General features: G+C 36.7%; 1 protein-coding gene across 1 annotated transcript in view; it reads right to left on the bottom strand.

Annotated features, from left to right (window-relative positions):
* The window catches only part of RNF17 (ring finger protein 17), a 116,987-nt gene that overhangs the window by 12,567 nt on the left and 87,094 nt on the right, over positions 1 to 17,326 (bottom strand). The window contains exon 27 of the mRNA XM_068527037.1: positions 773 to 892. Coding sequence (XP_068383138.1) covers positions 773 to 892 — 120 coding nt within the window. The remainder of the gene's footprint in view (positions 1 to 772; positions 893 to 17,326) is intronic.

Here is a 17,326-nt window from a genome sequence, read left to right as displayed (position 1 = left end):
ATTTTATGCTTTAAAAATATAAACCTACACTAAAAACAAAGCATCATAAAACTTTTAAAAAAGGCCAATATGCCAAAGCAGTGCTTGTATACTGACTACAATGTATATTTATTAAGGAGCAGTGACTATTACGTCTTATGTGTTAAGAGGTTCACTTGGCCAGGAATTGGGGCCTCCTGCCAAAAGCCCATGAGGAGCCCCAGCTTCCCGCCAGCGCCCTGTGAGTGAGCATCTGGAAGCGGGTTCTTCAGCCCAGTCAGTCCTTTGGGTTATTGCATTTCTGGTGCACATCTTGGCTGCAGAGTCATCAGGGACCCTGAGCCAAAACACCCAGCTAAGCTGTTCCCAATGCCTGAGCCACAGAAACTGTATGAAATTTTTAAAAAGCTTATTGTTGATTTAGACCACTGAATTTTAAGCTTAATTTGTTATATAGCAAGAGGTAATTAATATACCATTCCTTTCTCTGATCCAGCTTCAAATTTCTTGAAATTTTATTTGCACCGTAACTAAAAATTAACAATTCCAAACAAAATTCCCATCTACGAAGACATTATCTCTCTCAATTTATTCAGATATTTTTATATCCTTCAGTATAATTCTGTCGTTTTCTTCATAAAGGCCCTTTGTCTATCTTTGTAAGCTTATTTCTAAATATAATTTTTGTTGCACTGAAAGGGATTTCATTTTACATTCTAATTTCTAGAAAACTATTGTTAATAAAAAGACAGTATTTTAAAATTAATCATCCTATAAATCCCTGTTTACTCACAGGTATGGTATTATAGAGATGACAAGGAATACAAAGTTGGGGTGTATCAGGATACAGCAAAATAGGGTAAAGATGACACTGTGGAATCTTCTCAGTGAATCCGTGATCTAAATATTGTACCTGAAACAGGACAAAGTTCATAATTAAAACTTACTACTAGAAACTAGGGGACAGAAAGGACTCCCTGGTATTAAAGAGAATAAAAAAAAAAAAAAGACATCCTAGAAGGAGATATAAATCTGGATTTAAAAAATCTCTAGAAAAAAAGTAACACTGTATTTCCTCATCCCATAGTGTATCAAACCTCACTGTCAAAAGGTTTTCTTACACATGAACAAAAGCTTTTTCTTTTCTTGAGAATAATCAATTTTTTGGAGGATGTTTAAAATTTTTCTTTTGTTTTTCCAAGTATTTTAGAAGTCCTGATTTCCATTTAATAAAAGAACATTTCTCAAATTCTCAGTATTCCTCAGTTTCACAGTTTGGGAAACTCTGCATGTAATGTTTCCTTCCTGGAGAATCACACTGCATAATAAAGGTTCTGAGAAGTCCTATGAGAAAGAAACTTGTTTTTAAGTCATCCAGTGTTCAAATTTTGTAAAATAACTTTCTAAAGACTTCATTTTTTAAAGAATTTTGGGTTCACAGCAAAATTTAGAGAAAGGTACAGAGATTTCCCTCACACCCCAGCCTCCCTCACTGTAACATCCTGCACCACAGTGGTAATTTGTTATAATCATGAACCTACATGGATACGTCAAAATCAAGGTCCATACAGATTACGATAGGGTTCACTTGGTGATGTGTACACCCTATGGGACTGACAAATGTATAAAGACGCTCTGTGAAAACAAAGGGTGTTTTCATTGCCCTAAAAATCTTCTGTCCTCCCTCCCCGCGGCCCCTGGCAAACACTCATCTTCTTACTATCTCCATATTTTGCATTTTCCAGAAGGTCATATAGTTGGAGTCATACAGTATATGTAGCCTTTTCAGACTTGCTTTCACTTAGCGATATGCATTTAAGGTTTGTCCATGGCTTTTCATGGCTTGATAGCTCATTTCTTTCTAGCACTGAATAATATTCCATTGTATGAATGCACTACAGTTTATTTATCCATTCACCTACTGAAGGACATCCTGGGTGCCTCCAAGTTTGGCGATTACGAATAAAGCTCCTATAAACAGGTTTTTGTGTGGACATGTTTTCAACTCCTTTGGGTAAATACTGTAAAAATTTAATAAACAGAAACCTCAATTAAACAGAGTTGGGAGATCAGAAAGGGGAGCTCCATGTCCTTTGATGACAGCACAGCCCAAAAGGAGGAATACAGACTCTTCTTTCCTGGGAAGGACTCAGCCAATGAAAAGCCACGGACTCTTTGTTTACTAGAGCCATACCCAGTTCCTTTTCTTCTCTATGAACGTGTTCTCCTTTCCTTGCTTTGCAGGAACTTGCACGTGACTTACCATGGTTGCAGACCCTGAATTGTAAATTCTCTGCTGATCCTGAATAAATCCAACTTTGCTGGAGAAGTATCTGGCAGTCTGTTTATTTCAGGTCAACAATACCAAGGAGTGCGACTGCTGGATCATATGTTAAGAGTAGATTTAGTTGTTGAGAAACTGCCGAACTGTCTGCCAAAGTGGATGTACCACTCTGCATTCCCATCAGCAGTGGAGGGTTTCAGTTGCTCCATGTCCTCACCAGCCTTTGGTGTTGTCAGTGTTCCAGATCTTGGCCATTCTAATGTATGTGTAGTGCTATCTTGTATTAACTTGCATTTCCCTGGTGACACATGATATGGAACTTCTTTTCATATCTTTATTTGCCATCTGTATGTCTCCTTTGGTGAGGTATCTGTTAAGGTCTGTGGTCCATTTTTTAAATTGGGTTGTTTTCTTACTGTTAGATTTTAAGAGTTCTTTGTATATTTTGGATAACAGTCCTTTATCAGATGTATATCTTGCAAGTATTTTCTCCCAGTGTTTAGCTTGTTTTCTCATTATCCTGATATTGTCTTTTGCAGAGGAGAAGTTTTTAATTTTAATGAAGTCCAGCTTGTACCTTATTTCTTTCATGGGTCATGTCTTTGGTGCTGTATCTAAAAGGTCATTGCCATATTAAAGGTCATCTATGTTTCTATGTTGTCTTTCTAGGAGTCTTACAGTTTTATGTTTTACATTTAGGTCTGTAGTCCATTTAGAGATAATTTTTATGGAAGATTTTATAATTTTTGTAAAATCTGTGTCTAGATTTTTTTGCATGTGGATGTTCCATTGTTCCAGCACCATTTGCTGAGAAGACTATCTTTGCTCAGTTGTGTTGCCGTTGCTCCTTTGTCAAAGATCATTGACTATATTTATGTGGGTCTATTTCTGTGTTCTCTAGTCTATTCCATTGATCTATTTGTATTTTGCTTTGCCAATACCACACTGTCTCGATTAACTTTATACTAAGTCTTGAAGCCTAGCCTGTCAGTCCTTTAACTTTGTTCTTCTCCTTCAATATTGTGTTGTCTATCCTGAGTCTTTTGTCTCTCCATATAAACTTAAGAATAAAGTTTGTTGATATCCACAAAATAACTTGCTGGAATTTTGACTAGGATTGCACTGAATCCATAAATACAGTTGAAAAGACCTGACATCTTGCCATCATTGAGTCTTCCTATCCGAGAACAGAGTGTTGCTCCATTAATTTTGTTCTTTGATTTTGTTCATCAGAGTTCTGCAGTTTTCCTCATATGTATCTTTGTATATACTTTGTTAGATTTATACCTAAGTATTTTGTTTTGGGGGTGCTAACGTAAAATGGGATTGTGTTTTTTATTTCAAATTCCATCTGTTCACTGCTAGTATATGAGAAAGAAATTGAGTTATGTATATTAACCTCATATTCTGCAATCTTCCTATAATTGCTTACTAGTTCCAGGAGTTTTTTGATGAGTCTCTTGCATTTTTTTTTTAATGTAGGTGAACATGTCATCTGCAAACATACACAGTTTTATTTCTTCCTTTCCAGTCTGATTACCCTTTATTTCCTTTTCTTGTCTTGCTGCATTAGCTAACACTTCCAGTACAATACTGAAAAGGATTGGTGAGTGGGTATCCTTGCCTTGTACCTGATCTTGGTGTAAAAGCCTCAAGTTTCTCACCATTAAGTATTATGGTACCTGCAGAAGTTCCCTTATACTTCTAGTTTACTGAGTTTTTATCATGAAATGAGTCCTGGATCTTCTCAAATGCTTTTTCTGCATCTACGGACATATTCATGTGATTTTTCATTTTTACACTGTTGATGTGATGGATTACTATAATTGATTTTCAAATGGTTAATCAGCCTTGTATACCTGGGATAAACACTATTTGGTCATAGTATGTAATTTTTTTTAAACATTACATACTGTGTTGGCTCTAACTTGCTAATATTTTGCTGAGGATTTTTGCATCTATGTTCCTGAGAGATACTGGTCTGTAGTTTTCTTTTCTTGTGATGTCTTGGTTTTTGAATTAGGGTAATGCTTGCTTCATAAAATGAGTTATGAGGTATGCCCTCTGCTTCTTTCCTCTGAAAGATACTGTAGAGAAATGGTAAAATATCTTCCTTAAATGTTTGGCAGAATTCACCAGTGAACCTATCTGGGCCTGGTGGTTTTTGTTTTGGAAGGCTGTCAATTATTGACTCAATTTCTTTAAGAGACATAGGCCGAGACTGTTTATTTCTTCTTGTGTGAGTTTTGGCATTTTGTGTCATTTAAGAAACTGGTCTAGTCCATCTAGGTTATCCAATGTGTGGGCATAGTTGTTCACAGTATTCCTTTATCTTTCAATGTTCATTAAATCTGTATCGATATCTCTGCTTTTATTTCTGATATTAGTAATTTGTGTCTTTTTTTTTTTTTTCTTGGCTAGCCAGGCTAGAGGGTTATCAATTTTATCAAACTTTTCAATGAACCAGCTTTAAATCTCATTAATTTTTTTCCTTGAATTCCTATTTTCAGGGATTCACAGATTTCAGCTCTAATTCTTATTATTTCTTTTCTTTTGCTTACTTTGGCTTTTTTCTTTTTCTAATTTTCTAAGGTAGAAACATAGATAATTGATTTTAGACTTTCCTTCTTTTATAATATATGCATTCAATGCAATGAATTTCCCTCTCAGCACTGCTTTAGCTGCATCTCATAAATTTTGTAAGTTGTTTTCATTTTCATTTAGTTCAAAATATTTTAATATTTCTCTTGTGATTTCTTCTTTGACCCATGTGTTATTTAGAAGTTTGCTGTTAAATCTCCATGCATTTTGGGATTTTCCAGTTGTCTTTCTCTTACTGATTTCTAGTTTAACTCTATTGTGGTCTGAGAGCAAACACTGATTCCTATTCTTTTAAATTTAAGGTGTGTTTTATGGCCCAGAATGTGGTCTATCTTGGTGAATATTCCATGCGAGCTTAACAATGTGTATCTTGCTGTTGTTGGGGGAAGAATTCTATAGATGCTAATTATATCCAGTTGATGATGATGTTGTTGAATTCAGTTATGTCCTTACTGATTTTCTGCCAGTTGGATCTGTCCATTTCTGATTGGGGAGGGGGGGATGTTGAAGTCTCCAACTATGATAGTGGATACACATATTTCTCCTTGCAGTTCTACTAGTTTTTGCCTCATGTAGTTTGACTCTCTGTTCTTAGGGGCATATTAAGAATTTATTAAGACATTCAGAACTTTATGTCTTCTTGGAAAACTGACCCTTTTTCATTATGTAATGCCCTTCTTCCTTGATAACCTTCCTTGCTTTGAGTCTGTTCTGAAATCATTATAGCTACTCTTTCTTTCTTTTGATTAGTGTTAGCATGGAATATTTTTCTAAGTCCATTTATTTTTAATCTATTTTTATCTTATATCTAACGTGGGTTTCTTACAGACAATATATAGTTGGGTGTTGTTTTTTGATCCACTCCAATAATATGGGTCTTTTAACTGGTGCATTTAGACCACTGACCTTCGAAGTGATTATTGACATAGCTGGATTAATATCTAACAAATTTGTTACTGTTTTCTACCTGCTCTTGTTCTTCCGTTCTTATTTTTGTCTTTCACTGTTTTTCTTCCTCCTGCTGTTTTTTTGGGGGAGGGATTTTGTATGATTCCATTTTCTCTTTCTTAGTGAATCAGTATAGTTAAAAATTTTTTTAGTAGTTGCCCTACAGTTTGCAATAATCACTTACAACTAATCCAAGTCCACTTTCAAATAACACTATACCACTTTATATACAGTATTAGTACCTTAGAGTAACAAAATAATCCTAACTCCTCCTTCTCATCCCCTGTATTATTGTCATTCCTTTCACTTATATATAAGCATACATAAGCATATATATAACTGAAAGCACATGTACCTTAATTATTTACTGCTATTATTACTCTGAACAAACTATCACCTGTTAGAGCAATTAAAAATAAGAAAAATAAAAGTTCTAACTTCACTTATTCCTTTTTCAATTATTTTCTTTATGTAGATCTGAGTTTCTAACCTATATTATTTTCCTTCTCTCTAAAAATTTTCTTTTAACATTTTTTGCAAGGCACATCTACTGGCAACAAATTCTCTCAGTTTTTTCTTCTCTGTTAAAGTCTTTCATTTTTCCTTCAGTTTTGAAGGATAATTTTGCAGGGTACAGAATTCTAGGCTGATGGGGTTTTCTCCCTCTCAAGATTTAAAATATTTCAACCCACTCTTTTTTTTTTAATTGATTCATTTATTTTTTTATTCAATTAGTATGAAATGAGGGGCTATTCTGGGTGAACCAAAGTGCTAAACTTACACTGTGATTTCTACCCAATTTGCATTGTTCTCTTAGCTGAAAGAGGTGGGGAAAACATTCTTCCTATATCAGTGGCTTCAGCTGCTCAACTTACTTTTCAATAAACAGTTAATTATTATGTCAAAGGTTTTAGGTAAACTTGACTAACATTGGCAAACAGCACTTGAAAGAAAAGACTGAAAGCAGCTCTTTTGCCCCTTTCCCATTTGCACATTTCTGTTCCCCTCCAACCTTAAAAGAACCTAATTACAGGAATGAGATCACTAGGCAATTTAACCTGACTCCTGACATGTGCTCTTCTGAATGCATACATACCATGCCTTGTCTAATCCGGTGATTCTTTTTCTAGATGAAAAGAAGAATGAAGAATTAAGCAGTTAAAAATATGGCTAGCTCCCCGCTACCACCAACAGCCTCCCTAAGCAATCCTGCAGGCAGATCACTCGGGCAATATAACATCTGAAGAGAGAGGCAGCCAGCCTGTATGCAATGCAGAATGATGTAGAACCCAGCCTCCTGCCTCGATGATTCACTGAGATTGTTCCCCACACCCCCATTTTCCCCTTTAAAAACTGTCCTGGCTGAGCAGAATCTTAGGAGTTGGTTTCTGGACACAAGTCCACCTTCTCCTCAGATTGCTGGCTTTTCTGATTAAAGCACCTCTCCTTTCTACTGACACTTGCCTCTCAAATTACTGGTTTATGAGTCAACCCACTCTCTTCTTGCTTCTTGCATAGTTTCTGAGGAGAAGCTGGATGTAATTCTTATCTTTGCTCCTCTGTAAGTTAGGTGGTTTATTCCTCTGGCTTCTTTCAGGATTTTTTTCTGTAATTTTGACTTTCTGTCATTTGAAATGACAGATGGTTTCTTTTGCATTTATTCTGCTTGGTGTTCTCTGAGCTCCAGGATCTATGGTTTGCTGAATTTGGGGAAATTCTCAGTAATAATTTTTCTTCTCTCTTCACTTTCTGGTATTTCCATTATCTGTATGTTATACCCTTGTAGCCATCCCACAGTTCTTGGGAATTTGGTTCTGTTTTTTTTTCAGTTTTTCTCTTTACTTTTCAGTTTTAGAGGTTTCTATCTATATATATCCTCTAGCGCAGAGATTTTTTCCTCAGCTGTGGCCAGTCTACTAACAAGCAAATCAAAGGATCTTCCTTGGTATTTCCATCTCTCTGCTTAGATTGCCCATCTGTTCTTTCATGTTGTCTACTTTATCCATTAGAGCCCGTAGCATATTAACCATAGCTGTTTTAAGTTTCTGTTCTGACAACTCTAACATCCCTGCCATGTCTGGTTCTGATGCTTGTTGTATCTTTTCAAACTGTGTTTCTGCCTTTCAGTATGCCTAATACTTTAAATTTAGATATGACCTATAACATAATATTAGTTTCAGGTATACAATGTAATGATTTGACATTTGCATATATTGCAAAATGATCACGATAAGTCTAGTTAATATCCGTCACCACACAGAGTCACAAAACATTTTTTTTGAGTCAGCTCTACCCACCACCAGAGCCTCCCATCAAGCCTCTTAGATAGCCTCAACCACCAGAGGGCAGACAGCAGAAGCAAGAAGAACTACAATCCTGCAGCCTGTGGAACAAAAACCACATTCACAGAAAGACAGACAAGATGAAAAGGCAGAGGGCTATATACCAGATGAAGGAACAAGATAAAACCCCAGAGAAACAACTAAATGAAGTGGAGATAGGCAACCTTCCAGAAAAAGAATTCAGAATAATGATAGTGAAGATGATCCAGGACCTCGGAATAAGAATGGAGGCAAAGATCGAGAGGATGCAAAAAATGTTTAACAAAGACTTAGAAGAATTAAAGAACAAACAAACAGAGATGAACAATACAATAACTGAAATGAAAACTACACTAGAAGGAATCAATAGCAGAATAACTGAGGCAGAAGAACGGATAAGCGACCTGGAAGACAGAATGGTCGAATTCACTGCTGCGGAACAGACTAAAGAAAAAACAATGAAAAGAAATGAAGACAGCCTAAGAGACCTCTGGGACAACATTAAGCGCAACAACATTCGCATTATAGGGGTCCCAGAAGGAGAAGAGAGAGAGAAAGGACCAGAGAAAATATCTGAAGAGATTATAGTCGAAAACTTCCCTAACATGGGAAAGGAAATAGCCACCCAAGTCCAGGAAGCGCAGAGAGTCCCAGGCAGGATAAACCCAAGGAGAAACATGCCGAGACACGTATTAATCAAATTGGCAAAAATTAAAGACAAAGAAAAATTATTGAAAGCAGCAAAGGAAAAATGACAAATAACATACAAGGGAACTCCCATAAGGTTAACAGCTGATTTCTCAGAGGAAACTCTACAAGCCAGAAGGGAGTGGCATGATATACTTAAAGGGATGAAAGGGAAGAACCTACAACCAAGATTACTCTACCTGGCAAGGATCTCATTCAGATTTGATGGAGAAATCAAAAGCTTTACAGACAAGCAAAATCTAAGAGAATTCAGCACCACCAAACCAGCTCCACAGCAAATGCTAAAGGAACTTCTCTAAGTGGGAAACACAAGAGAAGAAAAGGACCTAGAAAAACAAACCCAAAACAATTAAGAAAATGGTCATAGGAACATACATATCGATAATTACCTTAAACGTGAATGGATTAAATGCTCCAACCAAAAGACACAGGCTTGCTGAATGGATACAAAAACAAGACCCATATATATGCTGTCTACAAGAGACCCACTTCAGACCTAGGGATACATACAGACTAAAAGTGAGGGGATGGAAAAAGATATTCCATGCAAATGGAACTCAAAAGAAAGCTGGAGTAGCTATACTCATATCAGATAAAATAGACTTTAAAATAAAGAATGTTACAAGAGACAAGGAAGGACACTACATAATGATCCAGGGATCAATCCAAGAAGAAGATATAACAATTATAAATATATATGCACCCAACATAGGAGCACCTCAATACATAAGGCAACTGCTAACAGCTATAAAAGAGGAAATCGACAGTAACACAATCATAGTGGGGGACTTTAACACCTCACTTACACCAATGGACAGGTCATCCAAAATGAAAATAAATAAGGAAACAGAAGCTTTAAATGACACAATAGACCAGATAGATTTAATTGATATTTATAGGACATTCCATCCAAAAACAGCAGATTACACTTTCTTCTCAAGTGCGCACGGAACGTTCTCCAGGATAGATCACATCTTGGGTCACAAATCAAGCCTCAGTAAATTTAAGAAAATTGAAATCATATCAAGCATCTTTTCTGACCACAACGCTACGAGATTAGAAATGAATTACAGGGAAAAACAACGTAAAACACACACACACATGGAGGCTAAACAATACGTTACTAAATAACCAAGAGATCACTGAAGAAATCAAAGAGGAAATCAAAAAATACCTAGAGACAAATGACAATGAAAACACGACGATCCAAAACCTATGGGATGCAGCAAAAGCAGTTCTAAGAGGGAAGTTTATAGCTATACAAGCCTACCTAAAGAAACAAGAAAAATCTCAAATAAACAATCTAACCTTACACCTAAAGGAACTAGAGAAAGAAGAACAAACAAAACCCAAAGTTAGCAGAAGGAAAGAAATCATAAAGATCAGAGCGGAAATAAATGAAATAGAAACAAAGAAAACAATAGCAAAGATCAATAAAACTAAAAGCTGGTTCTTTGAGAAGATAAACAAAATTGATAAGCCATTAGCCAGACTCATCAAGAAAAAGAGGGAGAGGACTCAAATCAATAAAATCAGAAATGAAAAAGGAGAAGTTACAACAGACACTGTAGAAATACAAAGCATCCTAAGAGACTACTACAAGCAACTCTATGCCAATAAAATGGACAACCTGGAAGAAATGGACAAATTCTTGGAAAGGTATAACCTTCCAAGACTGAACCAGGAAGAAACAGAAAATATGAACAGACCAATCACAAGTAATGAAATTGAAATTGTGATTAAAAATCTTCCAACAAACAAAAGTCCAGGACCAGATGGCTTCACAGGTGAATTCTATCAAACAGTTAGAGAAGAGCTAACACCCATCCTTCTCAAACTCTTCCAAAAAGTTGCAGAGGCAGGAACACTCCCAAATTCATTCTATGAGGCCACCATCACCCTGATACCAAAACCAGACAAAGACACTACCAAAAAAGAAAATTACAGACCAATATCGTTGACGAATATAGATGCAAAAATCCTCAACGAAATACTAGCAAACAGAATCCAACAACACATTAAAAGGATCATAAACCACGATCAAGTGGGATTTATCCAGGGATGCAAGGATTCTTCAACATACGCAAATCAATCAATGTGATACACCATATTAACAAACTGAAGAATAAAAACCATATGATCATCTCAGTAGATACAGAAAAAGCTTTTGACAAAATTCAACACCCATTTATGAGAAAAACTCTCCAGAAAGTGGGCATAGAGGGAACCTACCTCAACATAATAAAGGCCATATATGACAAACCCACAGCAAACATCATTCTCAATGGTGAAAAACTGAAAGCATTTCCTCTAAGATCAGGAATGAGACAAGGATATCCACTCTCACCGCTATTATTCAACATAGTTTTGGAAGTCCTAGCCACGGCAATCAGAGAAGAAAAAGAAATAAAAGGAATCCAAATGGGAAAAGAAGAAGTAAAGCTGTCACTGTTTGCAGATGACATGATACTATACATAGATAATCCTAAAAATGCCACCAGAAAACTGCTAGAGCTAATCAATGAATTTGGTAAAGTCGCAGGATACAAAATTAATGAACAGAAATCTCTTGCATTCCTATACACTAATGATGAAAAATCTGAAAGAGAAATTATGGAAACACTCCCATTTACCGCTGCAACAAAAAGAATAAAATACCTAGGAATAAACCTACCTAGGGAGACAAAAGACCTGTATGCAGAAAACTGTAAGACACTGATGAAAGAAATTAAAGATGATACCAACAGATGGAGAGATATACCATGTTCTTGGATTGGAAGAATCAATACTGTGAAAATGACTATACTACCCAAAGCAATCTACAGATTCAATGCAATCCCTATCAAATTACCAATGGCATTTTTTACGGAACTAGAGCAAATCATCTTAAAATTTGTATGGAGACACAAAAGACCCCGAATAGCCAAAGCAGTCTTGAGGGAAAAAAATGGAGCTGGAGGAATCAGACTCCCTGACTTCAGACTGTACTACAAAGCTACAGTAATCAAGACAATATGGTACTGGCACAAAAACAGAAACACAGATCAATGGAACAAGACAGAAAGCCCAGAGATAAACCCACGTACCTATGGTCAACTAATCTATGACAAAGGAGGCAAGGATATACAATGGAGAAAAGACAGTCTCTTCAATAAGTGGTGCTGGGAAAACTGGACAGCTACATGTAAAAGAATGAAATTAGAACACTCCCTAACACCATACACAAAAAATAAACTCCAAATGGATTAGAGACCGAAATGTAAGACCGGACACTATAAAACTCTTAGAGGAAAACATAGGAAGAACACTCTTTGACATAAATCACAGCAAGTTCTTTTTTGATCCACCTCCTAGAGTAATGGAAATAAAAACAAAAATAAACAAATGGGACCTAATGAAACTTCAAAGCTTTTGCACAGCAAAGGAAACCATAAACAAGACGAAAAGACAACCCTCAGAATGGGAGAAAATATTTGCAAACGAATCAACGGACAAAGGATTAATCTCCAAAATATATAAACAGCTCACGCAGCTCAATATTAAGGAAACAAACAACCCAATCCAAAAATGGGCAGAAGACCTAAATAGACATTTCTCCAAGGAAGACATACAGATGGCCAAGAAGCACATGAAAAGATGCTCAACATCACTAATTATTAGAGAAATGCAAATCAAAACTACAATGAGGTATCACCTCACACCAGTTAGAATAGGCATCATCAGAAAATCTACAAACAACAAATGCTGGAGAGGGTGTGGAGAAAAGGGAACCCTCTTGCACTGTTGGTGGGAATGTAAATTGATACAGCCACTATGGAGAACAATATGGAGGTTCCTTAAAAAACTAAAAATAGAACTACCATATGACCCAGCAATCCCACTACTGGGCATATACCCAGAGAAAACCATAATTCAAAAAGACACATGCACCCCAATGTTCATTGCAGCACTATTTACAATAGCCAGGTCATGGAAGCAACCTAAATGCCCATCGACAGACCAATGGATAAAGAAGTTGTGGTACATATATACAATGGAATATTACTCAGCCATAAAAAGAAACAAAATTGAGTCATTTGTTGAGATGTGGATGGATCTAGAGACTGTCATACAGAGTGAAGTAAGTCAGAAAGAGAAAAACAAATATTGTATATTAACGCATGTATGTGGAACCTAGAAAAATGGTACAGATGAGCCAGTTTGCAGGGCAGAAGTTGAGACACAGATGTAGAGAACAAACGTATGGACACCAAGGGGGGAATACCGCGGTGGGGTGGGGATGGTGGTGTGGTGAATTGGGCGATTGGGATTGACATGTATACACTGCTGTGTAATAAATTGATGACTGATTAAAAAAAATTTTTTTTTCATGTGATGAGAATGTTTAACATCTACTCTTTTAGCGCCTCTCACACGTACATGATTATCAATTATAGTTGCCATGCTGCACAGCATATCTCCACGAATTATTTATTTTAGAGTTGGAACTTTGTACTTTTTAACTCCCTTCACCCATTTTTCCCATCCTGCCTCTGACAATCACCAATCTGTTATCTATCTCAATTTTTGTTGTTTATTTTTTAGATCCCACACAAAGGGAGATCATTAGGTATTTGTCTTTCTCTGTCTGACTTATTTCACTTAGCATAATGCCTTCAAGGTCTATGCCATCCATGTTTTCACAAATCACAAGATTTCCTTTTTTATGACTGAATAACATTCCATTATATATATATACACATATATATATGTGTGTATATATATATATATATATATATATATATATATATATATATATATATATATATATATATATATATATATACACACACACACCACAATTTCTTTATCCATTCATCCATTAATGGACACTTAGGTTGCTTCCATATTTTGGCTATTGTAAATAATGCTGCAATGAACATGGGGGAGCATATTATCTTTTCAAGTTAGTGTTCTTGTTTTCTTTAGATAAACACCCAGACGTGGAATAACTTGATCATACAGTAGTTCTATTTTTAATTTTCTGAGGATCTTCCATACTGTTTTCCACAGTGGCTGCATCAATTCACCGTATCAACAGCATATGAGAGTTCTCTATGCTCCACATCCTCACCAATGCTTGTTACTGGTTGTCTTTTTGATAACAGCCGTCTAACAGGTATGAGGTGATATCTCACTGTGATTTTGATTTGCATTTCCCTGATGATTAGTGATGTTGAGCATCTCTGCGTGTGCCTGCTGGCCATTTGCATTTCCTCTTTGGAAAAACATCTATTCAGTTCTTCTGCCCATTTTAAAATCAGGTTGTTTGTTTAATTTTTATTGGGGTATAGGTGATTTACAACGTTGTGTTAGTTTCAGGTTGTTTTTTTGATGTTGAGTCGTATGAGCTGTTTATATTATAAACTGCTGTTTATATTGTATGAGCTGTTGGATATTAACCCCTTATCAGTCAGATTATTTGCAAATATTTTCTCCCATTCAGTAGATTGTTTTGTCAATGGTTTCCTTCTCTGTGCAAAAGCAGGGTGGGGGGGCTACTCTTCATTGCGGTGCGCGGGCTTCTCATTGCGGTGGCTTCTCTTGTTGCGGAGCACGGGTTCTAGGTAAGTGGGCTTCAGTAGTTGTGGCTTGCAGGCTCAGCAGTTGTGGCTCGCAGGCTCCAGAGCACAGGCTTAGTAGTTGTGGCGCATGGGCTTACTTGCTCCACGGCACGTGGGATCTTCCCAGACCAGGGCTTGAACCCGTGTACCCTGCACTGGCAGGCAGATTCTTAACCACTGTGCCACCAGGGTAGCCCCTATTTTTGCTTTTATTTCCCTTTGTTTTAGGAGACAGATCCAAAATATATTGCTGCAATTTACATCATAGTGTTCTGCCTATGTTTTCCTCTAGGAGTTTTATAGTATCCAGTCTTACATTTAGGTCTATAATCCACTGTGACTTTATTTTTGTATACGGTGTTAGGGAATGTTTTAATTTCATTCTTTTACACGTAGCTCTCCAGTTTTCCCAGCACCACTTACTGAAGAGACTGTCTTTTCTCCAATGTATATTTTTGCCTCCTTTGTCACAGATTGACCTTAATTGGGTTTATTTCTGGGCTTGAGTTTCATGAGTTCTTTATATATTTTGGGTATCAACCCCTTGTCAGATATGTGATTTAGAAATATTTTCTTCCATTCAGTACGTTGTTTTTTCATTTTGTTGGTTTCCTTTGCTGTGCAGAAGCTTTTTAGTTCAATGTGGTCCACCTTGTTAATTTTCATTTTTGTTGCCTTTGCTTTTGGTGTCACATCCAAAAAATTATCACCAATACCTATGTATATCAAGGAACTTGTTGGCTATGTTTTCTTCTAGGAGTTTTATGGCTTCAGGTCTTATGTTCAAGTCTTTGTAATCTATTTTGAGTTAATTTTTGTGTACTGTTTAAGACAGTGGTCTACTTTCATCCTTTTGCATGTGGCTGTCCAGTTTTCCCAACACCATTTATTGAAGAGACTGTCCTATCCCTACTGTATATTCTTGGCTTTGTCATAAATTAATTGTTCACATGTGCGTAGGTTTATTTCTAGGCTGTCTATTCTATTCCATTGATCTATGCATCTTTTTTTTTATGCCAATATCATACTGTTTTGTAATTTTTTCTTGATAGCCAGACATGTACTGTGTAAAAGGAACTGCTATAAATGGGCCTTCAGTAATGTGGTAGGAAGGTGTGGCGGGAGGGGAAACGTTCTACAGTCTTATGATTACGTCTCCGTCTTTCATTGAGACTATGCTTTCAGACTGTGAACTTCACAAGTGTTTCTCAGTTTTTTGCTCTACTCCCTAAAGTGGGAAAGGATGATACAGTGAGCTGGAGTTGGGTCTTTTTCCAATGTAGAAAGCTAGAGTTAACTGGAATCGGGTAATTTCCTTTCCCCCAGGTTGATTAGGCTCTGATAATACCCCAGATGCTTAGGCCCTGCTTAACTACTGTCTCCTGAGTGCAGGCTTTATTAAGAAAAACAGAATGCTCCAGCATATTTCAAAATGGTTCCTTTTCTCCTTCCCCTGCTGGAAGCATCTCTGATATTTATGTGAGATCCTGGTCAAGCTCTTGGAGATAAATCTCGTAGAACTGTGTGGAACCTTCTGATGACTGGGTTCCCTGGAGTTTTTGCCTCTCAGAGTTGTCCACACTAAATTCCAGCAATTCTTGGGAATTCCCTGGCAGTCCAGCGGTTAAGACTCCAGGCTCTCACTGCCGAGGGCCCGGGTTCAACCCCTGGTTGGGGAACTAACATCCCACAAGCCATGTGGTGTGGCAAAAAAAAAAAAAAAAAAAAAATCCAGCAATTCTTCCATTAAAGTTCTGGTCGTCAGTCTCTGCTCCCATAAGCTGTGACTCCCTATATTCACCTGACTCTCTAACTGTTGGGGCAGTGGTTTGCCCTTTGTACTCCCTCTCTTACCGATACAAGAAGAATAACAGATTTTTCAGTTTGTTCAGCTTTTTACTTGCTGTTAGGATGGTGTGGCAACTTCAAAGCTTCTTAAATGTGGATCCAGAAACTAGAAGTCCTCAACAGTCCATTTTTTAAAATGCTTTATTTAATTTTGATAATTCAGTTTCTAAATTGTTTCAAGAATAAGGAATGTCAATAAGTTACTTCTGTTACCCCAATTTAATGAAATTAACATATCACTGTTTAATTGGGCTGTCTTGGCAGTCAGCATTAAAAAAATGAAATAGAATTGAATAAAAAAATATCTGAGTACATTACAGGTAGTTAGGGTAAGTACAATTACACGTAATGTCTATTTCTTAATGTGGATCATAGGATAACCTTGAAAGATATCAGGTTAAGGAATGAAAAATTTATTGTGTATATCTGAAGTGCATAGGAAAAAAATAAAAAATGATGATTAAAATATCAAAATACTCTCAAATTTAAAAAACAGAGATATTAGAAAGTATGAAAAAAATATAGTTCACCACTATCTTATTTGGATCCTATATATGTAAAGATTATGAATTATAATAACTTAATGAAAATTGAATTTCAATTTACTTTTATATTTAAAAAGTTATCTGAACAATTCAGATGTATGTGAAAATACTCACTTGCACATAAACACATGAATCTGTTGAGTATCCATATACCTAAATACTAACCCAAAATTTGAAACCATCTTACTTCTATTAAAAACCTATGAAGGGCTTCCCTGGTGGCGCAGCGGTTGAGAATCCGCCTGCCAACGCAGGGGACATGGGTTCAATCCCTGGTCTGGGAAGATCCCACATGCTGCAGAGCAACTAAGCCCCGTGCACTACAACTACTGAGCCTGTGCTCTAGAGCCCACGAGCCACAACTACTGAGCCCGCGTGCTGCAATTACTGAAGCCCACACGCCTAGAGCCTGTGTTCTGCAACAAGAGAAGCCACCACAGTAAGAAGCCACCACAGTAAGAAGCCCGCACACCTCAACAAAGAGTAGTC

Source organism: Eschrichtius robustus, chromosome 18, assembly GCF_028021215.1.
Source record: "Eschrichtius robustus isolate mEscRob2 chromosome 18, mEscRob2.pri, whole genome shotgun sequence".
In the NCBI taxonomy this organism is placed as follows: domain Eukaryota; kingdom Metazoa; phylum Chordata; class Mammalia; order Artiodactyla; family Eschrichtiidae; genus Eschrichtius; species Eschrichtius robustus.
The sequence above is the reverse complement of the archived record's forward strand: the minus strand, read 5'-3'. Positions and strand labels throughout refer to the sequence as shown.